The 25,284-nt window shown below is 49.4% G+C and overlaps 1 protein-coding gene across 4 annotated transcripts in view; it reads right to left on the bottom strand.

Moving 5' to 3' along the window:
- Positions 1 to 20,540, bottom strand: part of KHDRBS3 (KH RNA binding domain containing, signal transduction associated 3) — a 188,142-nt gene extending 167,602 nt beyond the window's left edge. Inside the window, exon 1 of one of the 4 annotated variants that reach the window (XR_009253552.1) lies at positions 14,318 to 14,454. Coding sequence is in view for 3 of the 4 variants with exons in the window: in XM_058699161.1 (XP_058555144.1) it covers positions 14,318 to 14,408 (91 nt within the window). In the remaining variant the exon portion in view is untranslated. Of the gene's footprint in view, positions 1 to 14,317; positions 14,455 to 18,955; positions 18,978 to 20,022 lie in introns of those variants that run through there. The other 3 variants (XM_058699162.1, XM_058699163.1, XM_058699161.1) reach the window with 3 other exon arrangements.
- Positions 20,541 to 25,284: the final 4,744 nt, after the last annotated feature.

Genomic DNA, 25,284 nt, shown 5'->3' with positions numbered 1-25,284 from the left:
GTTTTTTTTTTTTTTTTAGTCAGTGTAGCTAAAGTTAAATTTTGTTGGTCTTTTCAAAAAACCAACTTTCAGTTTGTTGATTTTCTGTATTGCTTTTCTATTCTTTTTGATAATTTCCATTCTAATATGTATTATCAGCAGACATCTAAGAACGTGTTCCCTTGACAAGAGCAGAAACTACATTCTTCCTAAGTCACATGGAACATTCTCCAGGACAGATCAATCTATATTATTTTCAACATTCTGCTTAATTTAGATTTAATTTGTTTTCACACAGTCTTCACATGGAAGGTTAAGTAACTGATTTGAGAATTACCTTCATTTTTAGTATAGGTATTTATAGCTGTAAGTTTGCCTCCAAGTGCCGCTTTAGCTGCATCCCATAAATTTGGGTATATCTTCATTTTCATTCATCTCAAAACATTTTCTAATTCCCCCTGTGATTTGTTTGGCTCATCCGTTACTAAGAAGTCTGCTAACTTCCACATACTTGTGAATTCCCCAAGTTTTTTTCTATCATTAATTTCTAATCTCATTTCATTATAGCCAGAGAACATCCTTTGCATAATTTCAATCCTTTAAAATTTACTGAGGCTTGTTTTATGGATTATGATCTGTCCTGGAGGATGTTCCATGTGACTTAAGCGATATGTAGTTTCTGCTCTTATCAAGAGAACATGTTCTACAGATGTCTACTCAGTCTAGTCGGCTTATGATGCCGTTTCAGTCCTTTATTTCCTTACTTATCTTCTACCTGGTTGTTGTATCCATTATTTAAAAAGGGTACTGAAGTCTCCAACTATTATTGTTAAGCAGTTCATAATTATTTAAGGACACTGTATTAGTTTCCCATCGTCACTAATAAATTACCACAAATGTAGTGCCTTGAAACAACAATGTGAACATTCTCTTACATTTCTAGAAGTTAGAATTCTAAGATGAAAGCATGTCTTTTAGAGGCTCCAATTAAGAGTTCCTTCCCATGTCCTTCCCATCTTCTTGAGGCTGCCAACATTCCAATGGCTTGTGGCCACATCACTACAATCACTGCTTCCACTGTCACATTGCCTTCTGTCTGACTCCGTCTCCTCCTCCACATCCCTCTTATAAGGACCAGTGCTTGCTGATTATATTGGGTCCACCCAGGTGATCCATGATAATACATCTCAAGATCTTTAACCTAATAGTATTTGCCAAGTTCCTTTTGCCACATACGCTAGTATTCACAACTTCTGGGGCTCAGGATGCAGACCTATCTGGGGAACGCTGTTCAGCCCACGACAAACGTTAACTGAAACCGCCGATTCAAATTAGACACAAATCGTCGAAGCAAGTCCTAGTTTGTTCCATGTCGCTGAGCTCATCAGGGTCGACATAAACCAAGTACTTTTTAGCTCTTCTTTTGAATGTATCAACATGTGTTCCTTAGGCATTCAGTTTAATTACTACATCAGTCATGTTTAGTTTCTTTTGTCTGTATTTTCTAAATATTTGATGGAATTATTTCAAGTGATCATGCTGAATATGTAGGATTGAAGTAAAACTCTGTAAATAAGATACACCTTTTATATAGCATAGCAAAAAAGAACACGGGTTTTGAGTCAAAACGGAGCTTGGTTCCAATCTTGCCCTTCTGCCTTTCTTAGGCCAAGTTTCATTATAAAACGGGAGTGTCAGTATCTGTCTGTGTAAGCCTGTGGCACAGATTAAGGAAAGTGATGCCTGAAAAAATATGGAAAATAGATGGGAAGCAGTGACTAAAGAGGAGCTCAGTAAACATGGTCTACAAATAGGTAAAAAGTAGCAGTGCAGAGGGAAGGAAAAAGCAGCCGTCAAGTCAGTCGATTAACTGCCCGGTCATTGTGACACGTGAACCAAATGACCTCTGACAAATACCCTGACAGGTACTCTGAACATTACCCGGATGACAACTTCAATATGACGATCAGCTCTGTGAGGCCCCTACACCCCTAATCCACGGTAACTGGGAAGCAGATGGACAAAGTCCAAAGCACTCAGGCACAAGCCAGCCGTGCGACATCAGGCCAGTCACAACTTCCACGAAAGCCTGTTTTCTCCCCAGTGAAGTGGAATATATATTTCTCTTATCTCAGAGGCCTGTACCAAGTACTAAGAAAAATATGGTCTGTAAATTGGCTGGCATTTAACAAGAACTCAACAAATAACAGCACATCATTATTAACAATTATGTGACACTGACAAGTTCTTTCATATCTCCAGAGCCCCTGATGAATCATTCGAAAGAACATCCTAAACACATGAAAATCCCTAAAACCAGAACTGAAGGTATACTCGGTGCCTGGTAAGTATCAGTTTTCTGCAGTCCTCCTTAATCACTCTGTGGTGGAAAAAGCAATGGCTCCCCCAAGACCCCCACGTCCTCATCTCCAGAACCTGTCAATGTTTAAGTTGCATGGAGAAGGAAAACTCCAAGTTGCAGACAGAACTAAGGTTGTTAATCGGCTAATCTTAAAATGGGAAGATTCTCCTGGATTATCCAGGTAACTCCAGGCAATTACAAAGAGTCTCGCAAATGGAGGAGAAAAGCAAGAGAGGCCTGCAGGAGAGGTAGCGTGGAAGTTGCTGGCTTCAGAGACGGAGGAAGGGGCCAGGCGCCCAGGGCTGTGCGCAGCCTCCCGCAGCCAGAAAAGTTAGGGAACAATTTCTCTCCGTGAATCTCCAGAAAGGGACTTAGCGTCCAAGACACCTGACTCTGGCCCAGTGAGAACCATTCCAGACTTCTGCCCTCTAGAATCCCAAGATAATAAAGCCACTAAATTCACGGCTATGTGTTACAGCAGCCGTAGAACACGGATATACTCTCTCTTTCGGTTTTTCAGTTTTATTGTAAATAAGTCACAAACAACATCTGAATCTGAAAACTGAAAAAGGAAAGAAAATTATTTTTGTTTTCTCTACACAGACGAACCTCATCTTAAACGTCCTAAGAAAATCACTTCTTTCTGAACTGTACCCATGAGAGACGGGAACAGTGCTTGATTCTTGGCCCCTGCCATAAAGAACTTAAGATACCAAACAATATAAACTGACTCATTACTGTTTTGGAACGATGGTGTTAAATAACACAATTAAGATATGAGCCACTGCATAGAAGTACCTGGTGTTAAAAGCAGCAGCCAACTCAAGAGAAGCCTTTATGACTCCAAACTAAGCAAGACACGGTGCATATTCCCCTTGGGCATACTGGCTTCCAGCACGCTGTATGTTAAATTTCAAGGCAAAGTTTATGGTCTGAAACCTACTCTGCATATTGTGATTTGTGTTCAAGCGGAAGAAATACTGCTTCTTTGACTTCTATGTGATAACCATGGAGGCCAATATTTGCTCCAAACAAGAAGCCCAAACCAAGGTACTTAGAAAAGTTTATTATCGATATTTTTCAAACAGACGGCAAAACTATTTTGGGAAAGGGTTACTCAAGTAGGAAGTGACAACTGTAAAATGAAATTAAGTGAACTATGAGACTGTGAACTGGCACCTGACGCTCCCTTAATTCCTAGTTTGGTCTGCAGGCAAAGGAGCTGAAAAACAAAGTGTCAGTGACACACCCAAATCTCTGGAGGACACCAAGGACCCTCACCGTGTTCCCAAACACTGTAAAGTCACCACCAGTGAGAAAGAACTGTGGTCCAATGGACTCGTCTGGGCCACCCCCCTGGGTCCAAGCACTAGGAAGTGACCCCTCCGGGGCAAGCAGACAAGAGACCAAAAGTATCCTCCGATAAGGGGACCTTACCAGGCTTTTCTCCTGGAACTTACTTTTGGCCCATTTTTACCACGTGGCTATTGCAAGAAGAAAGCCGAAACAGTTCTACCCTTTTTGGATGAGGTCACAGCCACCCGTTCGAGAGACCAAACAAGAACTAGGGTCCAACCTAAGGGGAGGGCAGCAGGAGGCAGGCAAGGAGTCTGCTCCGCCCCTAAGCCCTAGAGAGGCGGTGGGGCCGTCTGTTGCAGTCTCCGTGCCAAGAGTAAAAGTCTACGTTTGCCCAGGATGGTGTCTGCGCCCTCCGCATACATCCCCAGGGAACCCTCTGAGGCAGGGCTCAGGATTCACCTTCGGATGGACTGCAGGTAGCAACACTAACCAATACTTTTGCAAAGAAAGAAGCAATTACTACAGGCATTTGCTGGTGAGAATTGAAAGGCACAACGCATTTCACTTACGTTAAACTCTATTGGGAAAGTGTGAGCCAACTCAACAGTCGTCTGCAAGACTTGCGGTGGGCAAGATTTGCTGGAAGGAGCCAGTAGGCCTTGTGTGCAGACAAGCCCGCAAGAGCCTGGCTGTGCCACCACACTTCCTAAGCTCCCTGAACCAAACTGTGATCAGCTCAGAGTTGAAGAAGCTTACAGAGATCCTGTTTTGCTTAAGCATCACAAGCGGTGACAAACTTTAAGATTCCTATTTGAAAAGAAATGCATCACACATGCGCACACAAAAAGCTTTTAAAACACACAGTTTCAAGTATAATTTACACTGATAGACTCACACCCTTTATGAAGAAAAGGAAACAACAAAGGGATTCTTCTCCTTTGCCCAAGACTCCAGTGCTGAGAGGGCCACAAGGGTCCCTTTGTCCTTTTCTCTTTTGATTCTGCGCTCTCCCCAGGGGATCTCCTCCACCAACGCTTCAAATACATGGTCATGCACTCTTAGTCAGATGTCTAGGAATACTACATACAATTCTCAACTCACAGAACTCAAACGCTTTTAAACCTGTGTCATTCAACATCCTAAATGATCTTTCTAAAATACGTAGCTGACCGTGTCCTTCTCCAGCATTATATCCGTCCAATCATGCTCCAAATTTAAAATACATTCTTACTCCTCACCTGTCTACTGGCCCTGCACATTCTAGTCCCTGCCTATCCTGCTCCCCCGCTTGTCAATACATTCCTGCTTTTACTTTATACTCCAGACCAAGAGAAGCTGCTTTCACATGTATTTTTCATCCAACCAACACTGAGCGCCTACTGTGTGTTAGGCACTATTCTGACTATTCTCAGCACTAGAGATCCAGCAGCCTGGAGTCTCCGTTCTGCAGTCTTGAGGTGTGTCACTAAATCCTCATGGGGCGCCTGGGTGGCTCAGTTGGTTAAGCGTCCGACCTCGGCTCAGGTCATGATCTCGCAGTCTGTGAGTTCGAGCCCCGCGTCCGGCACGCCTGGAGCCTGCTTCAGATTCTGTGTCCTCCTTGCTCTCCACCCCTCCCCTGCTCGTACTCTCTTTGTCTCTCTCTCAAAAATAAAAAAAAAAAAAAATTGCAAAAACAAAACAAAACACAACTGAATCCTCACAAGAAGCCTAGCCTGGCAGGTGGGCAATATGGTGCCTGCTCTGACAAACTAAGGAACTGAGTTTGGAGAGGTAAAGGTCTGCGCCCAACTTCAGTAATTCTTAAATGACAGAATCTGAGTCTCAGACCCAAGGCCCATGCCCACACTGCCAGGGCGCACACGCCTGCCAGGATGGCCCGAGAAGTAGCAGGTCTCTCAAAATCAGTCGCTGGGAACTCAAATAAAATGAGAACACTCTTTCTCCATGTTCCTTCCACAAAGCACCCCGAGGTCATGAATCCATTGCCCTAACGCAGAGAAGAATCTGAGACCAACCGACTCTTCACTCTGCAAACACTAGCGAGAAGCTATGATCTCCCAGGGACCGCGCTGGGCACCAGAGCAGGAATCGAACATAGCGAGTCACGTCTCCTGCCTGAAGGAAGCTGGACTCTCGTGGGAGAAAGAACTCCCAACAGATCGTTGGCCTCTGGAGCGTGATACATGCAAGCAGGGCTGCAGAGACAGGGGAGGGGCGTGGAGCGGGCGCGGGGACGCGCTGGCGGCGGTGGGGGGGGGGGGGGGCGGCACGGGCCCAATGGCGCTCCCGCCGGCAGCGAGTCCACGTCTGCGCAGACGCCATGGTGGCGGGCGACGAGACGGACTCCCGTCGCAGGCCCGTCACCCTCTGCCGCCCGGGACGTGTCTCCCGCCGCACCAGGAGTCACAGCCGGTCCTTCGCCCTCCCCGGTGGGCTCCCCACCCCTAGGTGGTGCCACAGGCCCCCGCGCTGGTCTTTGCCGCCGGCCGTCCCCCTGTGTTCCCCGCGTGGCCGCGTCCGCCCCGAGCAAGAAGCGAACACCCTTCCGGCCCCGCGGGAAAGGCCGTGGAGACACGCACGGCCCGCCGGTCCCCTCCCGGGGCCCCCGCGAGCCGGACAGGGGCCTCCCCCAGGGGTAAACCCGGAGGTCTCAGCAGCAGAAGGTGCTGCTCGCGGGCCGTCTCGCCCGGCCCGGACGCTCTGTGCCGCTCGGACCCCTTTCCTGGAAGTAACACGGTGCTCTGACGGAGAGTTCACACGCAGCCTGCTACGTGGACGCTTCCAGAAGTACACGGCCTGAGCTGGGCTCCACGAACGACGGACACGTGCACGCCGGCCGGAAGAACTCTGGAGGAGGTGACCGACTCCGCGTGACCACAAGATGCCGGGCACGTCACACAACTCCCTCGGGATCATTCTATAGGTGGACAAACTGGGGCTCACCGAGCTTCCTACCACCAAAAGGAACACACCTCTTCGCCATTTATGAGCAAGACCCTGGCAGGGTCGACAAGGAAACAAAGTATAATAATACAGAATACAGTCAATTCACCATTAAGACACATGACTTTTAGTTTTTCAGTCGCGGTGTCCTTCCAAGTCATTGTGGACCTAGGGCAGGGGGTTTGGTGCCCTATCTGTTCTGAACTGATGGTAAACTACACGATGGGCAGTGTCCAAAGTGCAGACAGTCCTTGCTTCACGTGTCTCTAAGTGAGTATGTGAGAGACGCACAGACACGGAGCTGTAACTTCCTCACGAAGGTTCTTTCCATACTTAAAAACAACAAAACAGGGGCTCTTGGGTGGCTTAGTCGTTGAAGTGTTGGACTCTTGATTGATTTCAGCTCAGATCATGATCCCAGGGTCGTGAGTTCGAGTCCCGTGTTAGGCTCTGCACTTTTGCACTGGCAGCATGAAGCCTGCTTGGGATTCTGTCTCTCTTTCTCTCTCTCTCTCTCTCTCTCTCTCTCTCTCTCTCTCTCTCTCTCAAAATAAATAAACATTAAAAACAAAAAAACAACAAAACAAAAAGCAATAAAAACTCATTAACCAAATCAAAATCTTGTGAGGCACCTCAGGACCTGGCAGAGAAAAGCCAAGTGCGGGCAGGAGACTTGTTCAGTACCCCCTTCACCACCGGACCAGGACTTTCCACAGAACCATGAGCTGTTCTGGGACACAGAACTTTAATACCACCTTTTTGGATTCTAGAGAAAGGACTGAGCACCACTTCATGCTTTTCGGATAAACAGACAGCCAGCCAACACAACAACCACTCACAAACACAACAACCACTCACCAACACGCTGACTACTGACTTTTGAATTTGGAGAATTAAAAAAAAAATGTAAGCAATAACTAAAAGTCTGATTTATTTTAGAGTCGTCAGGGACACTTTAAATTAACTTGATTTGCATCTTTATGCTTACACCGCTGCTGTTCGCAATACCCTGGTGCCTGGGCTTTCTCCATGTCCCACATTACCTGGATCATTGTCACTGTGCACCGACAACAGGTGGTCCTTCCTAATGACATGCTTTTCTCCGGGACTGGGTTCACTCCCTGATAAAATCCATTCATCACTGCTATAACCAAATCCTTTTTTGAATAAATCAGAGAAATAAATTACATAAAGAAAACTGTGACGAAATAAACCTATTCTCAGACAATAAAAGGAGTATTTTTTGAGATTTTTCACCCAATTGATTGGTGCTGGAGTTCTGCCTTTCAGCTAAAGGCTACACAGAACACAGTTATGCTAGACCAGAGCAGGGGCCCTATGTAATGCCTGCACGTTACAGCTATTCCTTGAGATAGGACTTTATTAAGAAAAAGGTAGCCATGAGGGTACCTCGGTGGGTCAGTCGGTTAAGTGTCCGACTCTGGTTCAGGTGGTGATCTCACAGTTCGTAAGTTCGAGCCCATGTCGGGCTCTGTCTGACAGCTCAGAGCCTAGAGTCTCTTCTGATTCTATGTCTCCCTGTCTCTGCCCCTGTCTCTCTCTCTCTCTCTCTCAAAAATAAGCATTAAAAAAAAGTTTAAAAAAAGAAAAAAAGGTAGCCATGTTATCATGACAACATAAACACCCTCAGGAGTTTTATGAAATTATTTTTTCTTATTATTACTTTGCATATTGTGCACATCGGGTGTTTAAAAGACTCAGATCTTGCAAATTAGGACCTCAACAAATCGGTAAGCCATAAGAAATCTGTATCTAAAAGATCCACGTAAGAGGAATGAGTGGTCTAACAATTATCATTAATTCACTCATCCAAAGAGTTTTGACAGCGCCCTTATGGTGGGCGGTATCGCAAAAGAGAGATACGGCCTGGTCCCTCTCCAGTAGCTGGGAACGAGGAAGGACAGGCAGACTAACGCCCACGGCCGAAGCCAGCACGCTACGCGTATCACAAAATAGCGTTGCGAGCACACAATCGTAATCGTTCGTGTCCATGCTGTCTCTGGCTGCTTTTCTGCTGCAACGGCAAGTTGAGTGGAATGTACAGCCCACAGAACATTCGCTTCTCTCCACTTGCAGTAAGTCTACAGGCCTACTCCGAGTCTCACGCGAAGACAATGGCGATACACCTGCAGACACATCATCAACCAGTCTGTCCAGTGAAAGGGCCCAGCAGCAATGATACACCAGTCGTCCACTCCAGATTTTGATGTTTAAAGACCATTCCACACTATAAGAAACGAGGCACCTTGGAAGAAATGGCTAATTTTAGAGCTGCGGCACGGCAAGTACAAGATGTGCCCAGAACAAAATGCTGTTAAGGGGTTTAAAAAAATATTCAAAAGACATATGGGATGCTCCTTTCAATGAGAACCAGGAGCCACGGTAAAGGGCTTCCCAATGGCCAAATCTGGGACAATTTAATTGCCAATTTATATAACGATTAGCAAAGGATTATAACCAGTTGAATCAAAGGAGAATCCCTGAAATTATACAGACAGATGACGGAGGGAGGGAGAGGAGGAAGAAGGAAAGAAAAAAATGAACATGTTCCCTCAGGTAGAATGTCAACCAATCAATGTAGATGAATTAGAAAATCGTCACTTTAGGGGCACCTGGGTGGCTCAGTCAGCTAAGCATCCGACTCTTAATTTCGGCTCAGGTCACGACCTCACAGTTCACAGGTCCAAGCCCCGCATCGGGCTCTGGGCTGAAAGCATGGAGCCTGCTTGGGATTCTCTCCCCCTCTGTGCCCATCCGATGTCTGTGCGTGCGTGCGCGCTCTCTCTCAAAATAAATAAAATTAAAAAAAAAAAAAAAGAAAATCGCCATCTTACAACTAGCATAGTAATAATTCAGGTTAACAAACGTTAATGGATGCTAAAATCTGTGAGGAAGAGTTTACAATGAGGAACGGAGTATTTACAAGTGTCTCCTCGCAAAAAATACTAATTTCCTTTCAAAAGGAAAATAATATCTTTGCAGTGGAGACAGCTGGCAGGACCTTAACCAAGTAATCAAACCTATATCGCCGGTCACAGGACAACGTGACCCCGACACCGTGTGCCTCCCGATAGGAGGTGCCGAGCAGGACACACCATCACCTCAGGGGGATTCCTGCGGAAGCGGAAGCACGTGAACCGGATATTAAGGAAATGGACAACCCAGGTGGACATCCCACAGAAACCCGGTCTCTGTGGTAATCAAACACACACGGCATAAAAGGTAAAGGAAGACGCAGGTGCTCTTCCAAAGTGAGAGACTAAAAGACACTAAACAGCTGGATGCACTCTGGGGCCTTGAACTGGATCCTCTCCAAGACCACATGGGAAGAACGGCAAGAGTGGCGCACGGACTGCAGATGAGACAGTCGTATGAAACAACGATCGACTTCCTACATGGGATCACTCTCCTCCAGAACTGCAGTTACGTAAGAGAAAATCCACGCTAAGGTGGATTTTTAGGGGCAAGGGGAGATGACATGGGCACCTTACTCCCCAACGAGCCAGGAACATACGTAAATACACGGGGACGATGGGAAAGCAGATGTGGGAAAGCGTTAACAACTGGGGAATCCAGACAAACGGGCATACGGGACGCCTTAGCACTGTATTTTCAACTCTTTTATTTTAAAACTGTTTCCAAATAAAAGTTTTCAATGCCTAGAATAAGAAATAAAGGTCTTAACAACGGGAGGGGGAGAGAAGAGAGATAAGCAAATAACCACAAAGCGCCAATAGGAATACTAGGTGTGACGGAAACATAGGGGAGCCCGGAGCTAAGAATTACGTGCGGGGATCGGAAAGGGTCTGTGTCGCTGACCGAGTCCCTTTCCCACCTGTGATGGGTTCGGTGTCCAGCCAAGCCCTCTTCAAAGAGGACTCACCCTGGCCCCATGATGAGCTGAAGTCATTTTGAGCCCCGAAAACCTCTCTGCATTCTCCTACCAAACACACTCTTGGAACCGTTCCCTCTACGTGTTTATCTCCCTCCCTGGACTGCAGACTGCTTGACAAATGACGAAGACTGAAGATGATGGTGATGGTGATGGTGATGGTGATGGTGATGGTGGCGGTGGTGGTGGTGATGATGATGATGATGATGATGATGATGATGATGAAGGCGGGAGCAGCTGTTTACCCCATGCTTAGTACCTACCAGGCATGACACTATACCTCTCATCACACAAAGACTCCAAGCAGGCTTCCTTTTTTTCAACAACCATTTTATAGTCATGGAAACTGAGGCTGAGCAGGGTTCATGAATCCACGGTCACAACACAAAGAAGCAGCTCAAACCTGTGTCACTGAGAACTGTCCTCAGCCTCTCCTTGTTATCAAACAGTCTGAACCTCGTCCCAGCATTTTAAGTCAGCAGTAGGCACGGGCTGGTTAGGCAAACGGGAGGTGAAAGGGACCTCTCTCAGTACTCGGCTCTGTTCACAGTATGCCGAGCACATCCAAACTCAAGGCCAGGAGCAGAGGAGGCACGAGGTGGGAGGAGAAAGCCGGCCCTATAAAAACAGCCAGCAGATACTCTACTGCACTGATGGATAACCGAGAACTGATGTAGGAAAGTCACATATAAAAGATAGGATATGAGGATGAGAAACATAAATGTGTAGTGATCTCATATTAGATGTGACAAATATGACCTGTATGTTAAAAACTTAGAATGAAAGTAAATACCTATAAAATCATTGTCTTTCCACCTTAGTGACCTATGAGGCAGGCATTACTGCCAGTGTAGACACGGAAGTAACTGGCCCAGAACACACAGTTCAATTTAACAGGTCAGGTACTTAACAAATATTAGTTGAATAAACGAACAAAATGAAAGAAACCTCAGGATACATTTCTGAAGTCCTGTGGCCTCTTTCCAGTATTCCGCTCTGCTAAAATTACTAAATTTGTAATCGTGTCTTTGTCCAAAATTCCTCCCAGGTTTTGTACCTGGACCTGGTCAGCCCCTTACCCAGGAGGAAGCAGATGTTTCCACACCAGCTGACAAAGCTTTGGTTACTACAGTTTGCTTCCTCACACAAATGGAAGATTTTGACTCATCGGCTCCAATGCAAATAACAGGACTATAATTTCCCCCACAGAACAAACAAATTTATGGCCAACAGCCATAAATTAGACTATGCTAACACTTACCTTGAATAAAGTTTTCAATTCAACGCTTTGGGGATAATTTTTCTGTAGGGCATAGTGAGCCCTCTCCCGTGACCTTGCACGAGCTCTGAATCCCTGTAACCTGTGTCTGTTCACCTGCACAGCGAGCACAGAGCAACCTGCCAGAGGTCGCCAGGGTTAACCAGGTAACGTGTGAGAAAGGACCCGGCAGCAGCGCCTGGCACACCCGAAGCACTCGGGAGGTGCCCACGGAACGGCAGTCATGGTTCTCGGCGAATACTGAGGACAGCCACAGAGTGCGCCTCTTAAAATCAGAACTGTGAAAGGCTGATGCCGATACAGGGGTATCGAAAGCAACGCCGGCCTGCGGACCATCAAGCCCGGTTCCGAGCAGCTACCGGCGGGACCAGGGGGTAATCAGCTGTGCGCAGCGCCATCTAGTGGAGCCGGAGCAGAGCACAAGTGCCGACCGAGGGACAGGGACGCCCGTGCCAACTGCCCCTGCTCCCCTCCGTTGGGATGTCCAAGAGAGCTGGAAACAACAGCGACCCCGCCCGTGTAACACGTACATCAGAAAGGGCGCTCTCACTTCCGCATGCTCTTTATCATACCACGAAGAACATCAGTGATGCGCCACGAACACTACTTCTAAAGTCCTTAAAATAGCTGCAGGGGCTGATGGGCAAAAAAAATATGGAAATGTCCAGCTGCCCAATCCGGGGTAAAAGATCTTGTGCTGGTGGAGAGGAGCTGCTGAGGGTCCAGCTACGTTTTAATGTGGGCAGTTACGAAGCTGTTTAGGGAGGCTTCGTTTGCTCATTGACGCTTCTGGTGCCACAGAACCTTGAACAGCACCATAAATATCAGAGTGCTAACTTTGCACAGGGTTATCACTAAATAAGCTTCCTAAGAAGGAGTCTATTTTTTCTGGATTTTAAAACTACACTCATTCTAATAACAAAAAAATCACCCCAAGAATTGAAACTAGACGGTTATTACACGTTTTACATCTGAAAAGTGACCCAGCACGCACACGTGGTCTCAGGCTATCGCATAAAACTAGCAGGCAACATCTATTAAGCACCTGCTATGTGTTAGACCCTGTACTCATCTCATGTCTAGAACAGCCCTACAAAGGAGGTACAGGTGCTCCCATTTTACAGATAGGAAACTGAGGCTCCTTCTATAGCAGCTCCTCCCTTGTTAAGTAACACCCTTTCCCATATAAATGCCATCCACCACACCTGCCATGCCACCATGGGTCACAAAGTTTCTGCCCCGTTTTGTCAGGCCACCGTCTGTCCCTCTGGACAGCATGCATTCTGCCGTCCTCACAGACCACTGGCCCAATACCGAGCACTTAATTTTCAGAGCTGCATGACCGAGAATTTCCATGCAAGTCAAAGATGAAAATGCACCTCTACCTGGTGCTCCCAGGTAAAGTGTCTAGTGTCCTGGAGGTAGGCAGGTAAGGATTTAAATCTCGGTTTACCACTTAGCTGTCTGACCTTAGGCAAATTATTTGTCCTGCAATGCCCTCACTTCTCTCACCTGTAAAATAAAGTAAACCGATTTACTCTTTTAACACTGTTAGAAAAATTAAATGAAATAATGGACATAAAGCTTCTAACCCAGAAAAACCTCTTGATAAATGGTAACTATTACTATTAGCAATAGCAAGGTGAGGTTATTCAAACATCCTCCCCACCCCCATCCCACCTCCATCCCAGAGCCAAAACCATTGTCGGTGGAATATGTTCTTTTATGTTCTTGGCACTCTTTTTCCCTCGCTTTTTGAGCCTGTTTTTAGAAAATGGAGAATTTCTACACATACCACAAACTGACTAAAAATTTCTGCTATCATACTTTCAACCAATTGTTCCTATGATACAGAATTAAAATACAAAGAGCTCTGTGCCTCTGAGAGGTTCCTTAAAGACCCACAGAGCTTTCTCAAGAATCTGATCTAGGGGCACTTGGCTGGCCTGGTTGGTTAAGCATCTGACTCTTGATTTCGGTTCAGGTCATGATCTCATGGTTCGTGAGTTCGAGCCCCACATCGGGCTCTGCACTGACAGTGCGAGCCTGCTTGGGATTCTCTCGCTCTCAAAATAAATAAATAAACTTAAAAAAATAAAAACGAAATTTGACTTAGTCACTTTCTACAGTGAAAGTTTTCCTATTTTCTCTTTGACCACTGGGACACACAACTAAAAATCCTTGCCTTCAATGCCCACTAAAGGCTGAAAAGTGCTGCTGGAGAACACAGGAAGAAAGTGAACAGCCTTTGCGGTAAAGCATACTTTAGGGGACCATTTCTTAAAATCTACCATCGCCAAAGGAAATCCCTAACTGGCTTCTACTATAATAAAACTTTTATTTAAAAACAATGTCGACTTCTGTCCTTTTATCTCTTTTCGTAAAGTAGCCTATCAAAACCCCACAGACTAGATTTAAAATTGCAGCCTGACTATTTAAAATTGTGCACCTTCACTGGGCAAGCTATTTCACATTTCAGAGACTCAGATGCGCCATTTGAAAAAAACAAAAGAGGCAGGCAGGACATAAAACCACCTACCTTGCGAGATCTTTGTGGGGACTGGAGATAATGCACAGGAAGCACCTGGCACAGAGGCCCTCAGTTTGGCAGCTTGCATCATAATCATCATCCCCAATGCTAAGGAACACTTCTATTTTTTGGTAAAAAATGTAAACCACTTTATCCTCATTCGGTGGGAAGATGACGACCAGCTAAAGGGTCCTGTGATGCCAGAGCGGCTGCCGACGCCCGATCCATCCGAAGTCCCAGCCGCTCTCTGCACGTGGGTGTCTGCCTGCCCGCTGCTAGTGTGGACCACCTCCTTCAGGTAAGAGGGCGGGAGTCTGCCATGGTCCCAGGGCTTCAAGTTTCCGCTTTCTAACCCGTCAGAAGAAATTTCACGCAGGAATTTAGGCAAGGAGAGCTAACTGTATTGGAGCACACTGGCTTAATCAATTGCTTAAGAAGAAGAAAAGTAAATAAACATCTGATTCAAAGCGGATCTGCTAACATCTCATTATCTCCCAGAGAAGGACCCCCTACGGTTCTACCCCACCCACGAAAGGGCACTGGGGCCTTGTGCTGGCTCCCGGCTGCATCTCACTTAGCGCCTCTTTCGTTTGTGTCCCTGGGGCCGGTCCAGACTTCATCCCTGCCCCTTTCAGGTGTCCTTTAAGGGACCGACTGCTCAACACTTTCTGAGGCTCCCACCTCCAGGAAAATTAAAACACAACGCTGACACAATGCGGGGTGGGAGGCTGCAGGAGCCAGGTGCCGAGAGTTGCGGGAGGTGCTCAGGACGGAGAGACGGAAGAGTGTCTGTCCCACGAAGACGGAGGTCGCAATGATGTGCTGTGCCGACGAGGACACCATCGGAGACGTAAGCACCGTAAGCACCGGCTGCTCTGGGACAAAATGGGCAATCTGGATCCATGGGGCGGACCGGGGGGGGGGAGGGGGGGGGGGATGTGGTCACAGGAGATACCCTAGAGCAGAAATTCCCAGGGTGAAGTACAAGAACAGATGCTATAGAATCTTTCAGTTCCGGCACCGTTACTAACGGCCGTCCCAGCCTGCCCCTGTACCTCTGCGGGCCAGTGAGGTCCCGGAAAAAACGACACTGCTTGCACCTTCACGCGGGCATTTTGCAAGCATGTCACCCGGAGTAAGTCATTTCAGTCGCTGGGAGTCTCAGTTTCTACAACTGAAAAGTTGGGCTGCTAACGTCTACACTTCTGGGTTGTTACCAGTATTCAGATGGCAGACAAGACGGGGCACAGAGAAGAGCCTCGAAAATGTCCCTAGGCTGACTGAGTTAAACCATCTAGTCACTCAGTACTTCTGAAGGAGAGTTGAAGACGTTCCCCAGTTAAAAAGGAGGGCATCTATGCACTTGAAACTCACTCTCAAATTAAGACATATGAGAGCGCTCGTTTCTCAGCAGCAGAGTCTGTTTTCCCCCCTCGCTACCTCCAGGACCCAGCACAAGGACCTGGCAGGTTCTCAGGAAACATGTCACTAATGACCAGGTACCAAAACACTGTAACTCACAATTGCTGGATCGCTCCGAATCATAACACACTACAGGAAATTCAGAAATGGTTTGCCTAAAAAAACAAACGAGAACTCTGAAAAGCCTCTAAGAAAAACAATTAAAAACTAAAAAACCACACCCTCCTTTGGATGAAACAGAAACTCACACACCACTTCTAAATATAAGTCTGCAATCTCCATTCTCATTTGTCTCTCTTACTCTACACGTCTGACAACATTCAAGCGAACTGCAAACAGTTTCTAAAAGGGGGGGGGGTCACCACAAATGACACCTCAAGCCATCAGGGTTTTGTCGAACAAAGAGAAGCACGTCGGGCTAAGTAACGATCCTCCCTTCATGTGTTTTTACCCCTCACGTACATCCTGAGTGATGCTAAGAGCACTAATATCAGAGAAATGGGTGTAATATGAAAAATTACCATCTTAAAATACCAACAGAGAACTTTGTCAATCTGGACACAAACAGACAACCTTCATCTTGACTCCTTTGCTCCGCTTCCTATTGTAACCAACCACTAAATATAACCTGGCGGCGAACCAGCCACCAATCCATATATTATATCAGATGATTAAAAATACAGGGTTATGTAATCTTATTTAATGGTTACTTGGCTTGGATTGAAAGCCATCCAAAGCGGTACCAGAGAGCTGGATGAAATTATAATTCATAAGACATTTCTAAAGATGTTTTTCAGTAAGAGTCAGCACATCCCCTACTAGCAAATATAATACAAAACATGGAACACGACTTTCATCTCCAATTAACCTCCCTGGCAAGAAACAGACAATGTCAATTCCTTCCAGGGGCTCGGGAAGTGGGGAGAGACATACTAAAGCCTATCTTCTTTGATTTGATTTTAACATCAAGTAAACATCACCCATTACATTTGGTAGAGAAACAAAAGTGCTCAGTATTTACAGGGTAGGGGGAAGGAGAGCCAGTTAGCCTAAGAAAATAAGAGTCAGCAACTAATGCTCACCGTGACACGCCAGCCTGGAAAAGGTATAAAAGCTGACTTACATTAGCACAGGAGCGTAGATCTTGAGGCCATCCCAGCTCAAGTTCTTACTTACAGATTATTAGAAAAAAATAACTCAGCGAGGAGGCTGATCAATGTTTACAACTACTGAATTTTTTAAAAATGGCAACATCTCATTTATAAATGGTTTCATTATCATAATGTGTTGATTACTAAAGTAATAAACTGGTCACAGGAGGGCTTTAATTCAAAGTGCCTCTTGGCCGGAGCATTAAAATCCTGTAGGATAGATAAACCTACTATACATGTTTGTTTCTTCAAACAGACCATTAGATAAGTATCGAAAGAAACTTTTTTTATAAAAATCAAGGTAAGTCAACCAGAAAAGAGCATATTAATTACATTGATCTCTACAGGGTTTTAAATTAGCGTGTGTTGTATTCTATCTTTCCAAGAAGGCACAAATAGCAAGAACAATGGCCTTAAGAGACAGGAGACCTGAGTTCAAATTACATCTCAGCTGCCCACAAACTTGCATAGTTGGGTTCTGCAGCCGCCTCCCCAGAAAAACGGAGATGTCAATGTCAGCCTCACAAGAGTCCAAGTGTGAGAAAGGAACTGAACGGCATCAGCATGTACCTTAAAGACCCTTGGAAACTTCAACACGCTATGCAAACATAAGGTATCGGGTTCAGTGCCGACCGTCGTCACGGTACAAGTTGGTGCCAGAAGCCTAATTCCAGCATCGAGATTCAGAATAAACTCTGAAAAGAAATAGTTTCTTTCAGAGGCAAACAGTCAATAAAATCGCTAAAGATGAATAAAAATGCTTTTCTATAGCCAATAACAAGATGGTTATCAGATTCAAAATCAAAGTTTTCTAATAACCATTCAAATTCAGATGTAAGACACTATTTTAGAGGTGCACTTGTAATTCTGAAGTTACATAATTGAGCATAATTAATACTTTAAATGATAAGGCTTTGCATTCTGGGTATCAGCTTATGATTTAAGAGGAAAACATTTTCGTCTCAAGTAATCTAAATTAACAGTAATAAGAGTATCTTGAGTATCACCTTTTCCTTCCTTCACATAACTGTTCGCTGTGAGAAATGTACTCCTTACACAAATTACTTTTTTTATGGAAAAGTAAGGTGATCGGGTTTAACATCTACAAAAATACTAAATGGGAACACTGTCCAGTATCTATTTCAAGTAACCAGAAGCCACTGACACTAGTAGAAACACAAAACACCAAAAGAATTTTGAATGTACGGTTTTAGCAACACAGTACTATGGCAACATGGCACGGAGGTAAAAAAAAAAAAAAATTCTGACTTTCAAAATAAGAGAACTCATTATACTTGTACTTCAGCTGTTTCCTTAATTGAGCACCACATAACTTTGATTCGGCTTCTTTCTTAAGAAAAATGCACTTGACTCCACAATCCAGACTATTTCTAATGCCACTGATCTCACACAACGTACAGAGAAATTTCTTTCACAGAAATGACAGCCCAGCAGGCAACAAAAGATCTATGTAAATCATAAAGCAAGGAGTGCAAACCTAACTGCAGAACTGTTCAGAAGAGCCTCAGAGTAAGCTTAAAATTCCTTTTCCCTAATTTAAGAATGTAAGCCCATTACTTTTTCACAAGCCTGTTTTACTAAAGAAATAAAAATAAGCCTGCAATTAAAATAAAATGGGAGAGCTCCGTAAACCGATTTCTGTTCCACAATTCAGACAGCATGCTTACATTCTTGGAAACACGGAGTCTCCCCACTAACAACACACCCTACTCTGTCTGCAGAACTGGCTGAAACAGGCAAATGCTGGAGGCTGCTGCTCAAAAATATAGATATCGATATACAAATAGAATATGTCTGCCTCTTCTTTCACTTCCAACAATAAAAGAGCCAGGGCCAGCATTAAGATCAGCAGACCCGATTTAACTCGGAAACCACAAACTGTCACTGCACGGAGTGATTCCTGCAAAAGGTAACAGATCTGACCAGGTAATGTTTCTGCCATCACCCAGAGAAGCAGCACACCAGTAGCCCCCAAGCCCATCTTCATCTGAAACATGGGTAACAGATACAGAGGGACCCGAGGACTGCTCCCGGGAAGGAAGGCTCCATTTACCGTCCATCCCAGATCACTCAGGAAGCTCAAGGAAGAAGAAGCCAGGAAATCCTGTCCTGGGTAGGCGCGCCTCCATATGCCCCTGGATCCCGGTGCCCTCTGCTTCCCAGGGCTGTTCACACCCTGGACTGGCGGAAGCAGCGCTAAAACGGCATAGGCAGCAAAGACTCCTCGTCGGGTCTTCTGAACTCCTAACCAGCCTCCAGTGAGAGTGACCCACCCAGAGCGTCCCAAAGAGAAGACAGGCGAGCCAAGAAGGGGGCTCTTGCGTGGGCCCCTACCAACCCCTCCCCACCAAGGGCCAGCCTGCAAGCCTGGGCAGGAGCTGCCCACCTCCAGGGAGAGCAGACCACCCTGCCAGGGTGCCGATAACCTGGGCACTGGAGAAAAAACGAGACAGACAGGAGAGGAACTGGGCTCTGCCACTAAGACCGCTGGGTCCTTCTCCTCGGAAACGCTTGGGGTCTGACCCCAAACCTCCCCCAAGGTCCTCAAACTTCACTAACAATACAGGCACCTGTTCCTTTCACCTTTTGTGCATTTCATCCCCTCCAGTCCTTCCATTTTGCTCCAGCTCTTTCTCCAGCTCCCCGGACAGACCAAACACACGAGGATGCCCGAGTCCCTCACAAACTCCCCTCCGATGAGATAATTCAACCCCCGCCCCACCAAAGCCCCCAGATGTTCGCCGTCCCCCACCCACAAGTTTACCTCGGGTATCCTCGAGTACCCAAAGATCTTCCAGTCTCGTCCGAGCGCCCCAGCCTTCTGCCCGCCCCCGCCCCGGCCGCGTCTCCCAAAGGCACACACATCTCGCCTTCCCCCGGGTGTCCCGTATTCCCCCAGGTCCCCACCCAAACGCCCCCCCGGATTGCTACCTGGGCCCCCTCCCGCCTCCCCAGCTCTGCTTCCAGCCAGCCCCACAGGTCCGCCTCCCCAGCGCCCCCGCATTTCCACCCGATCCCGAGCCTCCCCCGTCCCCGAGCCGCCCCGGCCGCCACTCCCCCGGCCCCAACGGCCGCGGGCTACAGTTAACGGCCGGCCGGCCGGCCGGCGTGCGCCCTCACCTTGGTTCACCAGCCGCAGAGCGTGCGTGAAGGAGGGGTCCAGGGAGTCCTTCTCCGCCATCAGCTCCGGCAGGTACTTCTCCTCCATGCTCGCCGGCCGCCGGGCCCGGGACGCCGACGCGCGGCGGGCGAGCAGCGGCGGCCCCGCGCCCCCCGACCCCGCCCGCGCCCCAGCGGCGCGCAACCCGGGCCAGAAGCCGCGGCCGGGGCGCGGCGCAGCCAAGCCCGGAGGTCGGCCCGGCGGCGGCACGGGGCGGGGGGTGGCCGCCGAGTGCCCCGCGCTGGCGGCCGCTGCCTCCCGGACGCGGCCCCCGCGGCCCCGCAGCGGGCCGAGCAGGAGCGGGCGCGGGCCGGCGCGGTCAGGCGGGCCCTCGGGCCGGGCCGGCGGCGCGCTCGGCGAGCCTGAGGCAGTCCCGGGCGAGCCCCGCCAGCCGGCGCCCGCGCCCCAGCTCAGCCGCGACCCGCACGCCGCGCGCCGCCCCGCGCTCTCCGAGCGGCCGCGCCGAGCGCCCGGCCCGCCGCCCCGCCCGCCGCGCCTGCGCCTGCGCGCCGCGCCCGCGCCCCCCCCCCGCCCCGCCCATCCCCGCCCCGCCCGCCGCCTCCGGGGGGGGGGCCGCCCCCTGCTGCGCGGCAGTCCGCGGGGAAGGGCGTCCCGGCGCCTCTCGCCCGCCGCGCGCTCTCCTCCGGCCCCGGGGGGCGCGGGGGAGCCCGGCTGTGCGGTGCCGGCGCGGCCCGACGCGGACGCCGGGAAACTGAGGCCCGGAGAGGTCGCGCGGCTCGCCCAAGGTCAACCGGCGAGCGCTCCCCGGAGGAGGGTCAGGGGCCCGGCCGGGAGAGAGGACAGGGAGGGGAGCCCGGGCTCGCCCCAGCGGGCCCTGGGGAGAGGCATCGGGGCGAGCCGCGCTGCTCTTTACGGCTCCCAGGACTTCCCTAACTTCTCTCCCGTTGCTGTCCCCTCCTGTTTGCAAGCAAATAACGCGGGCGCGCCGTCCTTCCCGGGCGCCCGGGCTCTGGGCGCCGACCCCGGGACCCTGGGTCCCGAGGTCGGTTACGTAAAAGAGCGTGCCCTTCAGGGTGTCTTTGTCAGCCCGAGTTGCCACCGGCTCATCTTTCACTTCTCCCCTAAACCGGCTGTGCCTGGATGAGGAAGAGGGAGCCTTGCTGGAACCTGTTCCCTCCTGGGGAGAGTGCCCTGGACGCACGTGGGCGCTGATGTCCTCTGTCCCTTTCCGCCCTCTTCCCCAAGGAGCCCTCCCTCAGGCCCGTTTTCAGGTTTCCTGAGCATGTGGAGTAAATGTCTCCCAGCTGGCCTAGGACTCAGAGTCTGTCCTGCCTTTCCCCCTCCAAACCTCCACCCCCAGTCCTGGCCTCAATGTCACATTCCCTGGACAGCTTTCCAAGACTTCCTCTGCCAAGCTGGTCAGGGCACCATGTCCTCCACCCCCCACCCACCCCCCTTCCCTCCTCCTCGCTGGTCAGCCCTGGCTCACAGAGAGCTGTAATTCTGTTTTCTTGAGACCATGAGCATCTCAGGGGCAGAGCTAGAGTTTTGTTTTGGGGGGAGGGTCCCCAGCACCTGGTGCCTTTGGGAGAGGTGTGGGGGGCACCAGATATGTTTGTTGAAGTGACAAACCAGCGGAAAGCCACTCCTGTGGCCAGCTGCGGAGGGCAGGCGTGGAATCTTCCTCCCATGCACCTGTAGGCCTCCACAGCCAGAGATGCTGAGAGTGGACATCGAGGAGCACCAAGCTGCTGTAAGTCCCACCCCCAGTACCCACCTCCCTCAAGCTCAAGCACTCCAACCCCTGTTCCTCCCTAGACTGACTTGGCTCCCAGCTAAAGGGCCATTTCAGAATTCCCAGTAAGAACCTTCTTCATGTCTGTCTTTCGGCTAAACTCTCAAGAGGCCCTCAAATGACAGGTTAAATGTGTGGCCTCTGGGACGGGACAACCCGGATTTGCAATTATGGCTCTGCTGCTCACTAGCTGTGACCTCTCTGTGCCTCAGTCTCCTCATCTTGTAGAGATGAGAATAGACCCGATTTCATAACAGAACCATGAAAAGTAAACTAAGCAGCTCCTAATGAAATCCCCCCAAACAGTCTTCTGCACGCGCACAGTTAAGTGCTTAGCTGGTCTTTGTCGGGGTTTTCCTTGCATGGTTCTTCTCTTGGTCTTCCAAATCTCCTTCCCCTCAGCCGTGGCTCCCTGGAGCACTCAGCAAACACCACTGTGTGTGGTCCTCACTGCAGGACACCCCATGGATTGCCCCAGCTGACTAAGCGAAGGACCCCGGGGCCCAGAGTGGGGCTTCTAGAACAGCAAGGGGGATGGTTGCAGTCCCAGCTCCTCCCTGACTCTCCGCAGGACCTTGGCCAGTTAAACCTGTGTGAGCTTCAGAGACCCCCTCTCCAAAACCTGGGTTACGCCAGCAACCCTGGAGGGCGGCTGGAAAGATTCATGGGGCAGTGTATTCTCCTCAACATTAGAATGGAATGCACATACCTCCCGCTTAGGTTCCTGTATCACAGGACCAAGGGCGTGAGTCCCCGGCAGACAGCCACCTTTAAAGGGAGGAAGGGAGGTGAGTTCTGGGGCATGGATGAGCCCCAGGAGAGGAGAATGGGACCAGACGCTGGACACTCAGCCGCCCCCTCCCCACTTCCTCTTTTACAGTCTCCCTTCCTTTCAGACCCTCTGCCCGAATCACAGTCCAAACTTCGAGGAATCACTGCTTTCATTAAGCATTTGCCAGGTGCCAGGCACTATGTCAGGGGCTCTTTCATTCACCATTTTAAGTTTCCTCAACACCCTGTAGGGAAGACACCATTTATCACCACTTACAAATGAGGAAACCGAGGCTCAGAGCAGTTTCATACTTTGCTTCAGCCCACGTCTGTCAGTAAGGGATCCCAGACCTGTGGACCCTCATGCCTCCTCCCCCTCCCTTCCCTGTTCAGTCTGTGACACTGGGGACTGGCTCCACCCTCTTGCATCGGCAGGGTTGGCAGAGAAGTCTCGCCAGCAGCTGGGGAGGAGGGCTGTATGCCGGGAAGCTGACAGCAAAGGCACTGAATCTTCTGCTCCAGACCCTCCTTCTCTCAGAACCTTCCAAGAGGGCAGGTGCCCAGCACTATGAGTGCCCACGTGGGGCCCTCCAGGGAGGAAGGAGATGAATGTCTCTGTGAGATGCTCAGGAAATGGTCCCCACCCACCAGCCTGGCCAAGCTGCTGGCTGTGGGGCACTTCCCCACCTTGTTGGTCTTCATGGGACGGCCATTCCTGAGGGCGCTGACCCTCAGATCCCTTTGCTGATGAGAAAATCAGATGCTGGGAAAGGTTCTGAGTATTTTGCAAGCCGCTGCAGATAGCACTCCAGCTCGGGTCTTCTGACCTTCAGGCACCCACCAATACCCACGGAGCACACACCATGTGCGGGGACTGCTCTGGGTCCAAGGGACTAGCCATGGACAAAACGGGACTTCTGCAAAGCCACTTCCGGCTGGGGCACTGGGACCCTTATTCCATCCGCATACTTTGCCTCTGGCCTGGAGTGGAGGCCCTCAGCAGCGGTAAGAAGTTCTGGCTGCCCTCCCTCCTGGCACTTGTACATCAGGGATTCACCTCCCAGCCCCAGAGACAGAGGGGCACTAAAACCAACCCCACCGAGAGTCACCATCACCATGCCCTCTCAGGAGCTGCTCTGCCTGCGGTTCCACAAGGAGCCCGTCTAGTTTCAGCCAACCACCACCATGGCTGGCTGTCGGGATCCCCACCTAGCTCCCACCTACCGCACCCACGCGTTGGTGTGGACAAGTACTTCCCAGTCTTTCTGACCTTAACCCCAGTAGGTCAGACATTGCCACAGCAACCGCACGTGTCAGGGCAGGTATGTTTCTGAGATAGTTGCCATGTTTGTATCAGATTGCTGCTGAGGCTACAAGCTTCCTATTCCTTCGGTTTAAGAAAGGTGAGCCCCGGCGGGGGGGGGGGGGGGGGGTAAAGGGGGGTGCGCCTGGGCAGCTCAGTTGGTGAAACATCTGACTTCAGCTCAGGTCATGATCTCACGGTTTGTGGGTTCAAGCCCCAGGTCGGGCTCTGTGCTGGCAGCTCAGAGCCTGGAGCCCGCTTCGGATTCCGTGCCTGCCCCTCCCCTGCTCATGCTCATGCACATGTTCATGCTCTGTCTCTCTGTCTCTCTCTCTCTCTCTTTCTCAGAAATCAGTAAATGTTAAAAAAAATTTAAAAAGAAAAGTGAACCCTATTCCAGATCCCCAAGACCCTGCAGTGTCTTGGGTGGTGAAAGTGAAATCTGGACCAAGAGCCAGAAAGGCCTCACTTTGGCCCCTAGCTGTGTGATCTTGAGCCAGGTGCCCTGTGTCTCTGGGAACTGGGAGAGGAAATCTATACCTCCCAGGATGGTGGCAAGGCTTAAACTGAAGCCTAAGACTCATCGTGGGCCCCAAGTGACTTGCCCAAAGCTTTTGACTCTCCCTCCCCCTGCCCAAGCGCTGTCCCTGCTCCTGGGCACACTGCACACATCACACCAGGGTCTGGTCATCCCCAGGGCCCTCTGCCTCCACAGCCCTAGCACCTGGATGGGCGGCCAGTACTCAGCAAGCCTTTGATGCCCGTTCAAGTCCGTTCTCCTGAAACACAGCCTCCGACAGCCCCGCTTCCCAGCTCCCCGAGACAAATGAGTTTGTCATGTAAGACAAGCACCGAAGGACGACACAGCCTTACCTAGAAATCAGTCATTTGTGTGTCAGAGAGAAACATTTGCTCTGATCCCTGACTCCAGACAGTTACAGGAAGTGCATTTTCCAACCTGAGCGTGACTTCAAAGGGCTTAACACACGAGGATGAGGGCATGGACAAAGTCCTCAAAGTTGGGAGCCTCCCAAAGCTCAAAGCCCAGCCATAAACCAGGAATGCCTTGGCCGAGGACACATGGGTCTGTTAGTGGCCTTTCTCCTTTTTTCCTCAACCAGCCTCCCCAAACCTCCTGCATTCAGCGTGCAGAAATGCAGCTGGAAGGAGCCACAGAGATCAGCCGGCTCACAAGTCACTACTTCTTAGAGGTGAAGACACTGTCGCCCAGAACATTGAAATGACCCGAAGGTAGCAAGTGCACACCGGACGCGTGCGCGCGCGCACTCCCCACCCCTGTATAGAGTAGATGGAATGGGACCTTTCAGCTCACTCACATACCGAGGACATCTATCTGTCTCTGTGTCCACGTTCCCCAAAAGTCTATTCCCT

This window comes from Neofelis nebulosa, chromosome 14 (genome assembly GCF_028018385.1).
Source record: "Neofelis nebulosa isolate mNeoNeb1 chromosome 14, mNeoNeb1.pri, whole genome shotgun sequence".
Taxonomy (NCBI): domain Eukaryota; kingdom Metazoa; phylum Chordata; class Mammalia; order Carnivora; family Felidae; genus Neofelis; species Neofelis nebulosa.
The sequence above is the reverse complement of the archived record's forward strand: the minus strand, read 5'-3'. Positions and strand labels throughout refer to the sequence as shown.